Source organism: Brachionichthys hirsutus, chromosome 8 (genome assembly GCF_040956055.1).
Source record: "Brachionichthys hirsutus isolate HB-005 chromosome 8, CSIRO-AGI_Bhir_v1, whole genome shotgun sequence".
NCBI lineage: Eukaryota > Metazoa > Chordata > Actinopteri > Lophiiformes > Brachionichthyidae > Brachionichthys > Brachionichthys hirsutus.
The window spans coordinates 3,625,027-3,641,355 of NC_090904.1; the positions used below are offsets into that span (position 1 = coordinate 3,625,027).

The following is a 16,329-nucleotide window of genomic DNA, read 5'->3' on the forward strand; positions in this document are numbered from 1 at the left end:
CCAAGACATTGCTAAACCGACAGGCATTTCTATGAGGCTACTACAGGATGTTATGCTCTAATGTTGTAAATAGCAGGCAGCACGTTTTCACTACGTTATTGATCAATTCACTCAATATCTTCTAAATGCATTATTACATTAACATATACCCTTGATCTAAATGTAATGAATAATCGTGTTGTATTTCAGTTGTAAGTTATTAATGTCTGTTCACCCGAAAAATGAGGTCACAGTCGAATAAATGTAAAGCAATACCGCCACTGGTTGCAGGTCCGTTCAGTGGAGACAAACGAGGCTTCAGTGTAATGGATGAGCCATGAAAGCCCAATTGCAAATAACAGGTGAGTTCCTGTGCTTGTGTAATTAAAATAGAACGGGCTTAATGCTCAACATTGTTTCATTGATGCTAAAGGCATGGGTGAGTGAATGGGTGGTTCATTTTCTGTCCTAGAATACAGCCTTTGACTAGTTATGATGGTGTGTGTGTGTGTGTGTGTGCCCCCTACTAGTTCTTTCAGCCAAGCTGAAGGAAAACAAGAAGAATTGGTTTGGCCCCAGTCCCTATGTGGAGGTCGCTGTGGATGGCCAGTCAAAGAGGACTGACAAGTGCAACAATACACACAGTCCCAAATGGAAGCAGCCGCTCACAGTGTGAGTACAACTGTTCAACCATGCATACAGTCAGCCAGTAATTTTAGTGAAGGTTAGTCTCCATACATTGAGGCTCTTAAATCTGACGGTCATTCCTACAGTGGATATGCGTGAATTAGAGCATTTCAGTGAAGCTTTAATGCTCAGTTATATACCGCTGACAAATGTAACGGTGTCAAGGCCAAATTAGAAGACCGTGAGAAATTTGCTAAGCCTTCAAAGCTTTCCGTAACAAATCTGGCTGATGAATAACTATATTAACTAATTAGCCAAAACAATAAAAGTGATGTGTTGAAATATTAATTAAGGAGCCTCAGCCCTGGTTCTCCACAATCAAAGCAAGAATTGCCATTGATTTTTGTCTGAGCTGATTATCTTGCTGCAAATTCTTTTTCAATCTTAATTTGTCTGATATTGATTTGTGTCTTTATTGTCTCACGCTCCCACAGAATTGTGACTCCGTTCAGCAAGCTAATCTTTCGTGTTTGGAGCCATCAGACGTTGAAAGCAGACATCCTGTTAGGAATGGCATCAGTGGAGCTCAGGGAGACCCTTAAAGCGAACGACTTGAAGCGTGAGTTTATACGCAAGGACTTTATTTCTTCCCGTTTTTACTGGATTCTTTGCATTGTTTTTATTTCCAGATTTTACGTGATATCACCCTATACTCTCCATTCACCTTTTATTTTATTTTATCATTCTCATATTGTCATAAGACATATCTCATGTTATAACTATGATAAAATTCCAGATGCCGTAGCCCCCCCCCCCTGTAATCTCATTTACAACGTGTCGTCCTGTTCCTCACTGCAGACACTTTGTACATTTGCTATGTCGGGGTGCTTATCTTATCTGTTTGTTTTAAAGAGGGTTTATGGAGCTTTTATAAGGTTTTCTTTTCCTTGGTCTAATTAAGCTTGTGACTGCCTGCTTGCGTTTACAACCTCTACTCTGGCCTTGTCAACATGTCTGCGTTTACTGTTTACTGCTCCACTTTCATTTTCTAATACTGAACAAAATTCTAAAAACTTGCCAGTGTCCGCGTGGCACCATCGTCGCTCCTCTCAACATTTATCCTGGTTTGAGTCTGGACTACAGCTGTCAATTATTGGTTATTACAATGATTATTACAATGAAGTGTTTGCTAAAATAGAAAATAAGATCGATATCCTAACATGAACCACGGGTTGTCCTTTGGTTGCAGGTTACCGAAGTAAATCATTTGTATGATTTTGTGTTCCTCCCTCTTTGGTGTTTTTTTGTTCATGTAACACTCCTGTTTCAGATACATTGCAAACGAAATTGAACCGAAAACAAAGGCAACTCTGAGCAAACAAACATAAGATGTATTTTTATTTAATGAAAACTATATTTGTTAAGACAAAGGGGTTGCATAATTCTAACTCGGCATATGTAGAAAATATTTGCTTACCCTATAAACGTAAACACACAAAAAAACTACCTAACTGTATTAATAATCAGTTCACACTCAGGCCTGATTACTTTTCATAGCTCCATTGGTCCAAAGACACCGGGATAAAATTATGTGTGTGTGTGGTGTGCGAGGTGAGAGCCACCTTTAACCCAGACACAACAACAAAACAATGATCCTCAGGAAATATGCTACAGACTCATGAGTTGAAAGTGAAACTGTGGTAAGACAGAGAACCCATCTGAAGGAAACAAAACACAGCAAAAAGCAGCATAAAGAAAATCAGACATGAGGTCAAGCATGGCGATAATGTGACGTGTGACGTGGGGATGCGTTGCAGGGCTGGGACGACTCTGCATGATTCAAATATCAGCTCTAATCCCTACTAGAACATTTTGAGCTAGAATAACAGATCATTAGTCTGTCAGTTGAACCTCAAGCATAACTGGGTCATGCAGAATAATAGTCAGCCCACCTCTGCATGGCAGGGAATGGAGTTGTGTAGTCAATGTCTGCACCTGAACTCTGAGATGCTTGGTGGGGCACCAAAACCCTTTAATGCCGCTGTGCTAGAAACCTGTGGTTATGTTAAAAGTGGAAACAGAGAGTCGTTATTGGAAAACCTTTTGCCCGTTTGAACAAATTAATCATTTCAACTACCGTATGTGACACTTGTGAATTCAGGTTGCTTTTTTTTAATTTATTTTTTTATGTCAAATTTAGTTTGAAGATCTGAGGTAGATTAGTATGAGATCCTCACGTTGTAGCACTGTTTATGAACGGCTCCGTCAGTTCACGCTGGACGTTTTGGACATTTGATTCGACTCACTGCAGCCATGCTAAAGTCAAGACGTCTTCATTTGAGTGGCACATTTCATTTAGTGTGCATTCTAAGGTGCTTTTCACAGTAACACATTCAATGGTGTGGTGCACTGCTTTAGAAAATCTGAGGCGCATTGGAGTGAAGCGACGCTACCTCAGGTGACAAATGATTGATGTTGTATTTTAGCCAAAAGGTTAGATGGCACAATTAAATAAGAAACAACAGCAACCCAACGTCTCCAATAAATTCTAACTTGAGGACAACGTGCACTTCAGTTGATGCCTTAATGTTTCTCAGAAACATTTTAAGACGAGTCTGAGTTTGGGAGAATTTCACAACTGTTATATGTATGTCCCAGTCCATCAGGCGTGCCGTTGAAACTTCCAGTTTTTGTTGAATTTTCTCATGGAATGATCATCTCACATGTGCCACCATGTGAGATGACTCTCACATGGTGGCACAGTGGGTAGCGCTGCTGCTGCCTCACAGCAAGAAGGTCCTTGGTTTCGTGCCTTTCTGTGTGCCGTTTTTAATGTTCTCCCTGTGTCTGTGCGGGTTCTCTTCGGGTTGTATTCGGGTTCTCCGGCTTCCTCCCACCATGCAATTTAGGTGAATTGGTCACTTTACATTGTCTGGACGAGTGTGACTGTGAATGGTTGTTAGTCTTTGGTGTGCACCACCTCTCGCCTGTAGCCTGCTGAGATGGGCTCCAGCTGACCCGTAACCCATAACTTCGGATAAGTAAGACGACGAATCAATGAATTTGGCCATCTTCTCCATAGCATGCATCCAAAACAAGAGACACTAACTCACTGAAGGACTGGAGTTCATATTTCACGGGTTCACTTGTTGCATAATTTGTTGGCTGCCCCGGCAGCTCCAACAAATTATGCATGGATGTCGGGGTGTTGCATTGCCACCAGATGCCTCTGGTGTAGTTAGAGATTGAGTTACTCAAATAATTGTGTTTTTTTAAAGATAGTGTTTGAGCTGACAGTGACTGTTAGCATCGTCTGCATTCACCGTGATAGGTCAGTGTCTGTGGGTGGTGAATGTGCTTTGACGTGTTTTTACGCGCTTCTATAACACGGTGTTCTGGGCCTTCCCCAGTGTGTGAGGTGGTGCAGACGCTGCTGCTGTGCTCAGACAGAGACCCCAGGGACATCGTGGGTGACCTGTCGGTCTGCCTGGACGGCATGCAGGTCGACCCAGAGACCTTCACTTCAGCAGAGAGAGAGAATGGTAAGCGGCTAATCAAACGCAATCCTGCTATGTTTGATCATCCGTTATATATGTGTACTATTAAGAACATAAATGTGTATAATTCTATGACTTAATCTGTTACCTGGAGATTCGACCTTCCACCTTCAGTAGACTTTAAATGGGAAATAGAGTAAACAACTGCAATGTAAAATTGTGGCCTTCAATTACTTGACAGATTTTTGTTTGTCAGCTGTTGAATAAGATATTTTTACACAGAAATATGAAAAATATATTTGTGGTAATTGTTCATTAGATGATTTATTCATCAGAGAGAACTGACATGTTTATATATCAACTGTAAAATCATAGTCTTTTTTTGTATGGTAAAAAAGAAACCTTACCAGAAGCTGTTGTTAGCCGGTACCGGCTGAGCATTGAGTTCCGGTAAATGCCTCGTTGTACTGTTGCGGTAATACTCCAGATAGTTTTCGTATAAATGATTTCTCTTGTCTGTCGTTCTAGCTACTGTTCCAAATGGAAATGCGAGACGAAACGAAGACTCTGGCAACAGGTTTAGTTACCTTTTGTTTAAATGCCTATACTTGCACATTTTTGGTTCGGGATGACAGAAGCACGTTTGTGTCTGTCGAGACCACAGAATACAAATTGAATACATATAATTTTTTTGATCTCCAGGTCAAGGTCGAGCAGAGACACGTCTCCTTCCAGTGACTCGGAGGAATGGGTTATCGTACCAAATGGTCACCCTGCCAGCGGTTTGGATTCTCCTTCCCGATCTCCAAGAGCCTCAAATTCCTCACGCTTTTGCGTACCAGCTCAGCCTCCTCTACCTACACCTCGCAGACCGGCCCCGTCACCAAGTAGGAAGAGCGCACACGACGTCAAAGACTTAACAAACACCATTGTCTCTTTGATAAAAGTGCTCACTTTACGATGGACTGTAAAGGACGTGTGCCCAAAGCTAAATAGCACCTCTGATTGTGGCCTCCTCCACAGCCTCTTCCAGCAGTTCTTCCCCCAGTGAGCTGAGTGAAGGTCCGCCTTCTGACGGCTCCTCTCTGGCTAGTGGGTGTTCAAATCGGCAGGATTCTGGCCCAGCGGCGGCAGCAAGTGGTCCCAAACCAGGAACGTCCTCCTCAGCAGCTGTGGTCACAACAACCCCAAGAATCACACCCTTGAGCAATGGCCCCTTACCAGCAGGGTAAAATACCAAAGCACAGTTCAATTATTATAATAATGACATGCTGTGTTGTTGCATTAAGTCGGGTTTGGGAATTATTTTTGTCCTTTCAGTAATGGAATCGGTTTGTCTTCTGTTGACCTTCTAACGGATCCTGTTTGCATTGTCTTCGCTTGTTTGTTCGTGGTTTTCCCGACAGGTGGGAGCAAAGGGTGGACCAGAATGGACGAGTGTACTATGTGGATCACATTGAGAAAAGGACAACCTGGGACAGACCGGACCCTCTGCCTACAGGGTACTTAATCGCCTCATCTTTATGCTACAACTGCTAGCAGCAGAAGTGTGTAGTAGTAATTAAGGATGATCCGATCTCGTGATCGGAAATCGGGACATGATTCCCAATTTATTTTAAGATGATAAAATAAAAAAAACAAGGGAATTGTGGATTCGTTTCTTCACTCTCTTTTTAATTTTTTTTTTAATGTATTATAGAAGTATCTATTGTTGCCATTCGATATTTAATGCAATGTCAGTGATTAAAATACGAGTCCAGATTAAAACAATTGATCTCCAGATTAGGAATGCCTGGTGTAGCGGTCGCTCAGCATTTTCATCTCAATAGCTGTTGCTTTTATTCTACCTTTTCTGTAGGTGGGAGCGCAGGGTGGACCCCATGGGGAGGGTTTACTATGTGGACCACATGACGCGAACGACTACGTGGCAACGCCCTACGCAGGAGTCGGTGCGTAACTATGAGGAGTGGCAGCACCAGCGCAGCCAGCTGCAGGGAGCCATGCAGCAGTTTAACCAGAGGTTCATTTATGGGGTGAGAGCAGTTCAATTCACTGCACACTGCAAATTGCTTCTTTTGATGGGCTGAAATATGTCATCTAGAAAAATCCAGAATCTGTCCATATGCATACGTTTACTTTCAAATGTCTTATGCGATAACTTGAAACTGAATAGCTCTGAACATTATCTAAATGATTTCCTAGCAGAAATACAGTAAAGTCCTAATCATGTTTGACTGTTCCCAGCGTTTGGCAATGGTAAGGTTAAACCTGTCTATATTTTGATTTGCCTGTCCTGACTTTCTGTAACTCTCAAACCTTTGTCTTATTTGACTGTCAGATTTATTGCAGTTGCTTCTGCATGATTCCAATAAGGGACTGCCGTATCCGGCATATTTTAAGCCACACGCTTGACAGATAAGAAAAAAAGTAAACGCTCATCAGTATCTGAGATGAAATGGCCTTGGGGGTCATTTCCATTTCTTGATATATTTGAACTATACTGCAGGTTTGTACCAGTGTCACTGTTTCAGATGTGCCATTCTCTGTTTCTGGCTCAGCTCCAGGACCAGTTGGCAGTCACAGCTAATAAAGAGTTTGACCCGCTGGGACCTTTGCCACATGGCTGGGGTAAACATCACAGGCCTTATATTTTCATGATTAAAACAGCTTGTGTTGGTGTGGCATTGCAGAAATTCATGGTAAGGAATTCCCACTGAATCAAATAGTTAAAATCTTTGTTTTCCTTTATGTCCTATGTCAGAGAAAAGAACTGACACGAATGGCAGAGTGTATTTTGTTCATCACCCAACTCGGACGACCCAGTGGGAGGACCCCAGGACTCAAGGGTCAGTGCCTGTGTGTGTGTGTGTGTGTTACGTAATGTAAACCTTGATACTGTTGCACATTTTATTATTCTGAATATAAATAATTGTGACTAGGCTTTAAGAGTCAGAAACATGCTCGGCGTCTTCAGAAGAGAAAGAGAAAGTCGGTTACAGAGAAGTGGCACCGATTTTGTCCTTGCAAATTAAGGATTGAATTAATTAATTAAATTCAATATTGGACTTGTGATACTTTTAAGCTTTTAAATTGTGTTTCACAACATCAGTCAAATATCCTGCTTCCCTTGCACCTTTTACGTCCAGAAAACATCAATGTTGAGAAACCCTATTATTCACAGTGCTTCTAAATTAAAAGCTTAACTATACGACACATTTTAATCTCTGTTCTTTGATGGCTTTCGTATATCAAATCATTGTGCATTTTCTTTTGTTCAGGCTCCTGAATGATAAGCCCCTGCCTGAGGGTTGGGAGATGAGGTTCACTGTGGATGGCATCCCCTACTTTGTAGACCACAACCGGCGAACCACAACCTACATCGACCCTCGCACGGGGAAATCATCACTGTGAGCCCTTGTTTGTTTTTGGCAAGCCACAAATGCAAATGAATATTTTCGCACACAACACATGCATCATTTATATAAATGCCAACGTTGAATGAAAATTGAAAATACTTTTTTTTCCATAGGGAGAATGGTCCACAGATCACATATGTCAGGGACTTCAAAGCCAAGGTGCAATACTTCAGGTTCTGGTGTCAGGTATGAGCTGCACAACAGGAGCCTGATCGCTAATGATAAAGGAGTTTTTATCCTGGTGCTGCTTATTCTGGGTTCTTAACTTCATGCTCCATGACATTTCTTTTTGTTTTCAGCAATTGTCTATGCCTCAGCACATTAAAATCACCGTCTCCCGGAAGACACTGTTTGAGGACTCTTTCCAACAGGTGAGCATTTTAAGTGACTTTCCGTTGACCAGTGTGATCCTGTTGATATTCGAGACATGAATTTGTGTCTGCATTCAAAGATCATGAGCTTCCACCCCCAAGATCTGAGGCGGAGACTGTGGATCATTTTCCCTGGCGAGGAAGGCTTGGACTATGGAGGTGTGGCCAGGTAATATCAGTTTATACAGCTACGTGTTAAATGGCTGAAAACATGTTGTGAAGCCACTTAGCCTTAACTGTTACTTGTCTTCTGTGTTTTTTTTCCCTTTTCTTTCAGGGAGTGGTTCTTCTTACTCTCTCATGAGGTACTGAACCCCATGTACTGTTTGTTCGAGTATGCAGGCAAAGACAACTACTGCCTACAGATAAACCCCGCCTCCTACATCAACCCTGATCATCTTAAGTACTTCAAGTTCATCGGACGCTTCATTGCCATGGTAATTGCACTATTTATTAACACGGTTGCTTGGTGGTGGCATCAGTATTTGAAATGGCGTGGGATTGCCACCAAAGCAATGACTGACCCTCATTTTTCACTTCTAGGCCCTGTTCCATGGCAAATTCATCGACACTGGTTTTTCCCTCCCTTTCTACAAGCGCATTCTGAATAAGCCCTTGGCTCTCAAAGACTTGGAGTCCATAGATCCAGAGTTTTACAACTCACTCATTTGGATCAAGTGAGTCTGGCTTTCTAAAACTTGGTGTTGCTTTGGCAACGGTTTGGTTTTCTTGGTGTGTTTCAGCACATGCAGTCTTTAAATAGCAACGATGATTTGGGGGCATTGGTTTATAATGTCGTTTACGATATTATGTATGAATGTCTGTAATGTAAATAGCAGAGGTATGGTCTACATTTACCTCATGACGTAGAATCACTGTTTCTCTACATTGCCTCTTTCGGTAGTGTCTTTAAGATGTTTCCATGACACCCACTGTTTTTCAGTATTTTCTGAACTAATATTTTTATTTTTAATGTATGGTGTCATCAATTATTTTCCTTAAACACAGGACATCCATGTATTGAAATATAATTAAAGGACCACGTTTTAGTGATTATAAATTCAATTCAGAAATTACATTTCTCCAATTATCATTGTCAAGTTTTTTCTTTTTTCTTTCTTTCTCACAAAAACTGCGACTAGTGAATGTTGAAACCCTCATGCAGATAAATCTCTGGGTGGTTTCTTATTCTGATGAACACATTTAAGTCCGGTGGAGACTTTCTCAGTCGACATTGTATTAATTACCAGCATTGTTTTTCGAGATGTTAATAATGACCATGACTATCCCACAGAGATAATAACATAGAAGAATGTGGACTCGAGATGTTCTTCTCAGTTGACAAGGAGATTCTGGGGGAGGTCACTACTCATGAGCTGAAGCCAGATGGAGGGAACATCCAGGTCACAGAGGAGAATAAGGAGGAATACATCAGGTGCAGCTTTTTCACCCTCCACTTGTCTCCAAACACCACGTTCACATTCTCAGTTATTCTCATGCTGCACACACTACATTGATAGCTTTGGTGTAACATACTGTTTCAAAATCCCAAAACACTTTGTGTGTGCAAAATGTGAGCCAGTTCTGGTTTTAAGTAATGGTCAATAATGAATGAAGTCTATAAACACCGGTGTGAAACAACAGCAGTTAAATAGAGAGTTGATGTGTTGTGTGTTGTATTGTTGCCTCCGCCGAGACGGGGGTTATGTATTCGCCGGCGTTTGTCTGTCTGTCCGTCTGTTAGCAAGATAACTGAAAAAGGTATCTGCATGGTTTTACTGGAAATGTTAGGAATCTTACCAGGAACAGTTGATTATAATTTGGTGATGATCCAGAAGAGATCCTGGATTCTGGATCACTTTGAAATGTACGCTAACATTGCAGTCAATGGAGCTTCAAAATGTGTTCCTCAATATCTCGGTTGATTATTGACTGATGTTTATGGAATTTGACACAGTCATATAGGGTGGGGATTTCTATCTCACCACCAAATATCATCGGGATCGGATCCAGAATGATGTAAGGAAAAAATAGAAAACTTTAACATGTACTGTAAATCCAATTAGGAGGGTAATGAGCTGCTCGGCGGAGGTCTGCGCTCGGAGTGCTTCTCTAGTTGAGATTTAAAATGTGGTACTTATATTTGATAATTTAACAACTTTTCTTTTTTAACCAATATCGTGTTGCTTGTAATTGCACCCATTTCTTCATGTAGGTTGGTGGCAGAGTGGAGACTGTCCAGAGGTGTGGAGGAGCAGACTCAAGCATTTTTTGAGGGCTTCAATGAAGTTCTGCCCCAGCAGTACCTCCAGTACTTCGATGCTAAAGAATTAGAGGTGCTTACGTAACCACGCCCATTCTCTACAGCATTTGTTTAAACAGGAACATTTGAAAGGAACGCAGGAGTTATTCCCGGTCAACACTTGACTGTGCTTCTTATGTGAAGGTAATGCTGTGCGGGATGCAGGAGATAGACCTGGTGGACTGGCAGAGGAACACGATCTACAGGCATTATGCTCGAAGCAGCAAACAGATCCTGTGGTTTTGGCAGGTTGGTTCTTACATTTGTGCTTCATTTGTGACAATGACAAATGACATTTGTGTCTAATGACAGATTTATTACCTCCACGGAGGTGGGGATTGGTTTGTTTGTCTGTCTGTCTGTTTGTCTTTGAGCAACATAACTTAAGTTACAGATGGATCTTGATGACATTTTCAGGAAATGTTGGGAATGTTACCAGGAACAGATTAATCCAGGAGATGATCCTGGATTCTGGATCACTATGAATATTTTGTTAACATTTGCAGTCAATGGAGCATCAACATTTGTTCCTCAGTATCTCGGTTGATTATTGACCGAGGTTTATGGAATTTGACAGTCATGTAGGGTGGGGATTTATATCTTTCCACCAAATTTAATCTGGAAATTTAGAATCATATATCATTAGCCTAATCGCATAATAGGCTAAATCTTAGGCAGTGCTTATTGATAATGGGCCATCATGCTACGAGGCCAACGATATAGTTTTCACTCTGGATCTGCTTTTAACGGAGAATGATCTGTTGACAGTTTGTGAAGGAGATGGACAACGAGAAGAGGATGAGACTGCTGCAGTTTGTCACAGGAACCTGCCGTCTTCCTGTCGGTGGCTTTGCTGATCTAATGGGTATATAAAACACACTCACATATTGGATATGCCAACCAGAATTGAATGTTTCACGCCATATTTCTGCTCTATTGATTTAAATACAGGAAGCAATGGGCCGCAAAAATTCTGCATTGAGAAAGTGGGCAAAGAGAACTGGCTTCCACGAAGCCACACATGGTAAGATGGGTTATTCTGACTCTTAATTCAGTTTCCAAGCTTCGGGCGTTTCATCAGATCAACCAAACCATTGCGCCATCTGTAAATCATTCAATATTGTTTGTCTTTAATTTGTCACTAAAGGTCATGTTTTGCTCTAATCAGATTGTTTGGTTATTCTAATTTGAATAATAACTTTAAAGAGTTTATTCAGCAGAATAGATACACTGTTAAAATTGAGAGAACATTTCTTACCAGATGTCAGAATTTCATAAATCATAAAACCTTTGTCAATAAATTTATGCAAAGCAGAATCAGTCAAACTAGCAGCATCAATGTTTTCTCAGTTATACATGAAATCCAGCATGCATATGCATATTTCTAATTCCTATCGTTTCTTTTTTCCCATGCAGCTTTAATCGTTTGGACCTGCCTCCATACAAGAGCTACGAGCAGCTGAAGGAGAAGCTAATGTTTGCCATTGAAGAGACTGAAGGTTTTGGACAGGAGTAACACAAGATGATGGAGCTTGCCTTGAAGATGCCGTATCCATTTCACACGAGCGCTTTTCAATGGACTCTACTCGCAGCCAGGACCTGATTTAAAAACTGGTATATTGGACTTGTGTCTATGTTTTCTGTCGCATCACCGTATTTCGTGACCGTGCTTTCGTTAAGTTCGTCCATCCATCCATTTTCTTGTAGACGAGATGATTCATCTCGTCCACAGCCGCTTCATCCGCCTTGCGGGGGTCACGGGAGTTGCTGGAGCCTATCTCAGCTGAGTGCGGGTGAGAGGCAGGGTACACCCCGGACGCGTCGCCAGTGCGTTCCGGCGCCACACAAAGACAGACAACCACTCAGGCACACACTCACACCTACGGAGAGTTTGGAGTAATCACTTCACCTTCACTGCATGTTTTTGAAGGTTGGAGAAAAGGCACGTAAAAACGGGAACAGATAGGAATCAAACCCGGAACCTTCTTGCTATTAGGCGGCAGCGCAATCCACTACGCCAGCGTGCCGCCTCCTTAAGTTCATTCATCCCTTAATGGACATATAAATCCTGCACACCCTAGTTCAGTTTTGCATCTACGGGCTTTTGCTTGACCCTGCCCGTCCGACTGTCAGGCAATGGAGCAGAAGAGGAACCTCTGTCAACCCGTCCTGTTGGCGCTCACTGTATGTTGCAGGTGCATTTTGATCACATGCATGCATGAGTCTGTGAAGAAATAAACTATGTAAAATCCTGCTCTTTGGGGCTATGCCAGGTGGGGGGGGGGCAGATCTGATAATGTGAGGGCCAGCAGTCTCTGATGACCAAATTCAATACAATCAAAGATGCGCATTAATATTTTGTTATTTAATATTTCCATTTACATGCAACCAACAATGACGTTTCCAAGTGTAAGCATTCAGATGAACACATTCAGGGAACACAAATGATCTGAAGTTCCAGGAGAAACATGCAGAAACTGTAAAATGCAACTTTGCGTGACAAGCTGCTCTTGATAACAAAACGGCAGCGCATTCCGATGCTTTGTTATGCCAACCAAAAAGCCAAGTCTTGTCATCCATTTGGCCAACACATCGCTGTGATATATTACTTCAACAAATTCAGCCTGTATTTTTAGGCGAGGTTGTTCTCGGATAGGATGTCTTAATATGTTTTACCATAGGATTAACAAGGAAACACTCACATGGCAAATCCTGATTTTTCATGATAAAAATATTCCACCTTTCCTGGAAGCAGTGGCCTTCATGGTCAACTTTCATTTTCCATTGGTTGAACTTTTAAAATCCATATAAAATCTGATCTCGGTGCGCGATTGGCCCGCGGGCCGGACCTTGGACATGCTTGGCCTCTGCACTACAATAATTTGAGGAGAACCCATATTTGTGCATTTTCACTGAAACTTAAAAGCTTCATAACTAATAGTGCATCAGAAGCATATTTCAATTTCATGGGATTACATATACAGTGTAGTTTGGGTCTTTCAGGATTAACTTGTATTATTCTTCACTTGTTGAAACTTTGGATGGATTGATGGACATTTTATATTTTAAACGCTGACAAGGCCATTTCCCGCAGCGCACTTGAGGCTGCTTTAATTAACAACGTTCTTGAAATCAGTCCTGCTAAAAAGAAATTTCTCTCATTCTGACGGGTTGATTTCTTCATATTGTTATTGAATTTTACATCTTAATTACTGGGCACATGACGAGAAGGTTGTGGTTGTAAAGAGGACTGTATTTTTATGTGCAATAGTTTTGTAGAGAATTTGTTTTTGCCAATGATAAAGCAAACAGTTTCATTTCATGACTCTGTTAAGTTTTAAACATTATATATTGATTCCTTGTTCTTGATATGAAGTCGGGAGTGTATGGTGAAAGCTGGTTTGGTTTGACAGACTTTGCCTGCTCCAGATGCTCTGCTGTTTTTAATGTCAGCCGATCGATCACCTCCTTTATCGGTCTGTTGATTTTTATGAACTTTATTAGTTAAGTGGGAGTAATAACCTGTAGGTGTAATAGAAAACGACTTGTTGAATCATGACCTACCCCTCCATTTAATTTTAGCTGGCTAGCAGAGATAATTATGTTCAGTGACGAATGCAGTTTATGTAAATATACATGCAAAGTTTAACACATTCACCCAAACAGTATAGCCCTTTGTGTTGCCGGTAGAATTTAATAGTCCAATTAACGTCATAGAAAGCAGCCCTAGTTTTATAGGGTGTTCGGTATTCAGATTTGTACAGCAGTAGTGTGTTTGTTTCACTAACACGAAACTTAATGTGTCTTTTAGCATAAGAGTATCACTTTAAGGAAACGACTACGGAACTTACCAAAGGATTATAACTGATTATTTTTGTAAGTTATTTGACTTAAAAGTCTTAAATTGACACGCGTAGTCGCTTCTTATCCCCTGAATGGTTACACGTTTCTCACCAGTTGTCACTTCTAAGATGTTGGTTGTATTTGATTGTATTAACTGGTAACACAATGAGCTACATGCATTTGAAATAAAATGGCAAGTCAACTTCAATTTAAAATATTAATGTAGACACATTTCAATCAGTAAATTAATATTTTTTAATAACTAATATCTGTCTAAAGCAGTCGGTTGTAAATGAGATATTTCATTTTGTGACCTAAGAGGATATAAAAATATATAACTCGATATTCAGTTTCAGCAAATTCCCTTAAATAAAAAAACAAAACATGAATTTCTATTGTATTGACCACATGGCTGTGTGTATTTAATTCATCATTTTGATACTAGCTGCTGGTGTAACCGCTCCATCTACACTAAGTGTAATCACCTTCACCTTTACCTGCTGAATGCTGTCAGATATTTCACTTTCCAGTTTCCACACACTTGTCCCCTCACTAGCGGTAATTCAATACACACGCCACATCTGCAAATCTGTTGCTGCCAAGTGATTATTGTAAAAAGAACACACAAGGTTTTGTGATTTTAAAATATTGACTGGTTTAACAGGTTTCAACGTATAATATAGCACCTTGACACCGAGTTAACCACTTTGCTTACTCCCTGCTGCGCCAGGGATTGTAAAATGTAAAGAAATATGCAAAGTTGTGTTTTAGCCGTTACTGATTGCAATGTAAATCATGTTGATAGTGGAATCACTGTTTTATCTTTTCTTTGGGGGGGGGGGGCTCAAATTTTTTTGAATAGTGAAATTCAGTTGCGAAATACTATTTATTTGGAGAATGGGTTTCATGTAACAATGGGCTGGATTGATTGAGAAATAATAAAATGACTAAAACACTGGACTCTTTCTCGATACTGAAATATTTATTGTTGTCAACACAACAAGTTCATATTTGTTGACTACATAAGAGTTTTACTTTGTACATTTATGCAAATTAAATAAGGGAGCACATGCAAATCAACCTTAAAAACAGCAAGGTGTTTGAAATAATATGTTACTGTTACTTGTCAATTCTACCCCACATGTAGAATCAATGTGGTTACAATAAGTAATGTCATATTTCTAAACAGTTATATTGTATGTGAAATGTAATCTCTTTGACTTTATTTAAAATGCAGTTGAAAAACATTAAATTGGCAGGGGTGATGAGACGGTTCGTGAGTTCTTCACAGCAGTCCCGAGGAAAATACTGTTTTAATGAATACTATTTTTTCTTTTAATGCCTTGTAATGTTCAAAAATCTTTTATCCAGATCAAACGTTTACTTTAATGGGTTATTCCTTGCTGTATCTGAATTCTGAATAGAAAATCCTGAATGAAGCTCTTGCTCAGATTCCACTCCAGCATACTAAATCGGGGAATATTGTTTTCAATACTGTATTAGAATACAATCTGTATAAGTGTCAAATGAGTTTTCATATAAAATTAAAGCAAGTACTTCTGTAAATGTTTTACAAAAAAATTATAAAATATTGTAATTGGGAAATATTGTTTATAAGGTTCGGAAGCTATGTGTAATGTATATGGATATATGTCCATATACATTACACATAGCTTCCGATATATATTGACTAATTTCCTGAAGAATTGGATTGCCACTACATCATAGTCCAGAAGAGGAGAAGGGGAAATAAATATTTTTTTGGATATTGTAAGAAAAGGGGCAAGTTCCAAATAAGCATTTGCTTCAATCTACCACCTTTCGGTTCATCAAGGCTTCAAAGCTTTGAAATATAGAATAGAATAGAATAGCACTTTATTGTCATTACACACAGTGATGCAATGAAATTAAACAGGCTCTGCACAGTGCAAAAATCAAGTCAAAGCAATGCAATGCAATAGACACAATTGTTAATAAACACAATAACTCGTGATCATCAAGCGCTAAATGATAACAGCTCCACGACTAATGCTTGGAAGCTTCACCTCAAGCGAAAAACGTAACAAACTCTTTTACATTCACATCTTCCTATTGTTCTACTATGCCAACATTTTATTTGTTATCTCAAAATCACATATTTAAAAAATACAAGCATGAAAAGAGTAAAACGAAGCCGAGCCCCTTTTATATAGGAACGCAAGTTATTATACCACACTACGGCGAGTTTTCCCTGTGACACACATCCGGGCTTCTGTGTGTGTGCAACGTTCGTTTATGTCCTGTCGACACTACTG

At 40.2% G+C, this 16,329-nt stretch overlaps 1 protein-coding gene across 1 annotated transcript; it reads left to right on the forward strand.

Moving 5' to 3' along the window:
- The first annotated feature begins 316 nt into the window (after nucleotides 1-316).
- On the forward strand, nucleotides 317-11,832 carry itcha (itchy E3 ubiquitin protein ligase a). The gene is made up of 23 exons (XM_068741960.1): nucleotides 317-341; nucleotides 510-651; nucleotides 1,101-1,225; nucleotides 4,017-4,148; nucleotides 4,632-4,680; nucleotides 4,812-4,990; nucleotides 5,127-5,331; nucleotides 5,510-5,605; nucleotides 5,962-6,136; nucleotides 6,662-6,731; nucleotides 6,865-6,949; nucleotides 7,382-7,510; nucleotides 7,633-7,705; nucleotides 7,819-7,890; nucleotides 7,971-8,059; nucleotides 8,168-8,327; nucleotides 8,434-8,567; nucleotides 9,185-9,325; nucleotides 10,106-10,226; nucleotides 10,337-10,441; nucleotides 10,961-11,057; nucleotides 11,144-11,216; nucleotides 11,609-11,832. The coding sequence occupies exons 1-23, from the start codon at nucleotides 317-319 to the stop codon at nucleotides 11,706-11,708; spliced, it is 2,577 nt and encodes an 858-aa protein (XP_068598061.1). The 3' UTR covers nucleotides 11,709-11,832.
- Nucleotides 11,833-16,329: the final 4,497 nt, after the last annotated feature.

What these genes read in the sequence shown, in the direction of transcription:
- itcha (XM_068741960.1), top strand. Translation starts at nt 317, where the DNA reads ATGAAAGCCCAATTGCAAATAACAG. An exon ending in AGCCCAATTGCAAATAACAG is followed by an intron (nt 342 to 509) that starts GTGAGTTCCTGT and finishes GCCCCCTACTAG; the next exon opens with TTCTTTCAGCCAAGCTGAAG. An exon ending in TGGCTTTGCTGATCTAATGG is followed by an intron (nt 11,058 to 11,143) that starts GTATATAAAACA and finishes ATTTAAATACAG; the next exon opens with GAAGCAATGGGCCGCAAAAA.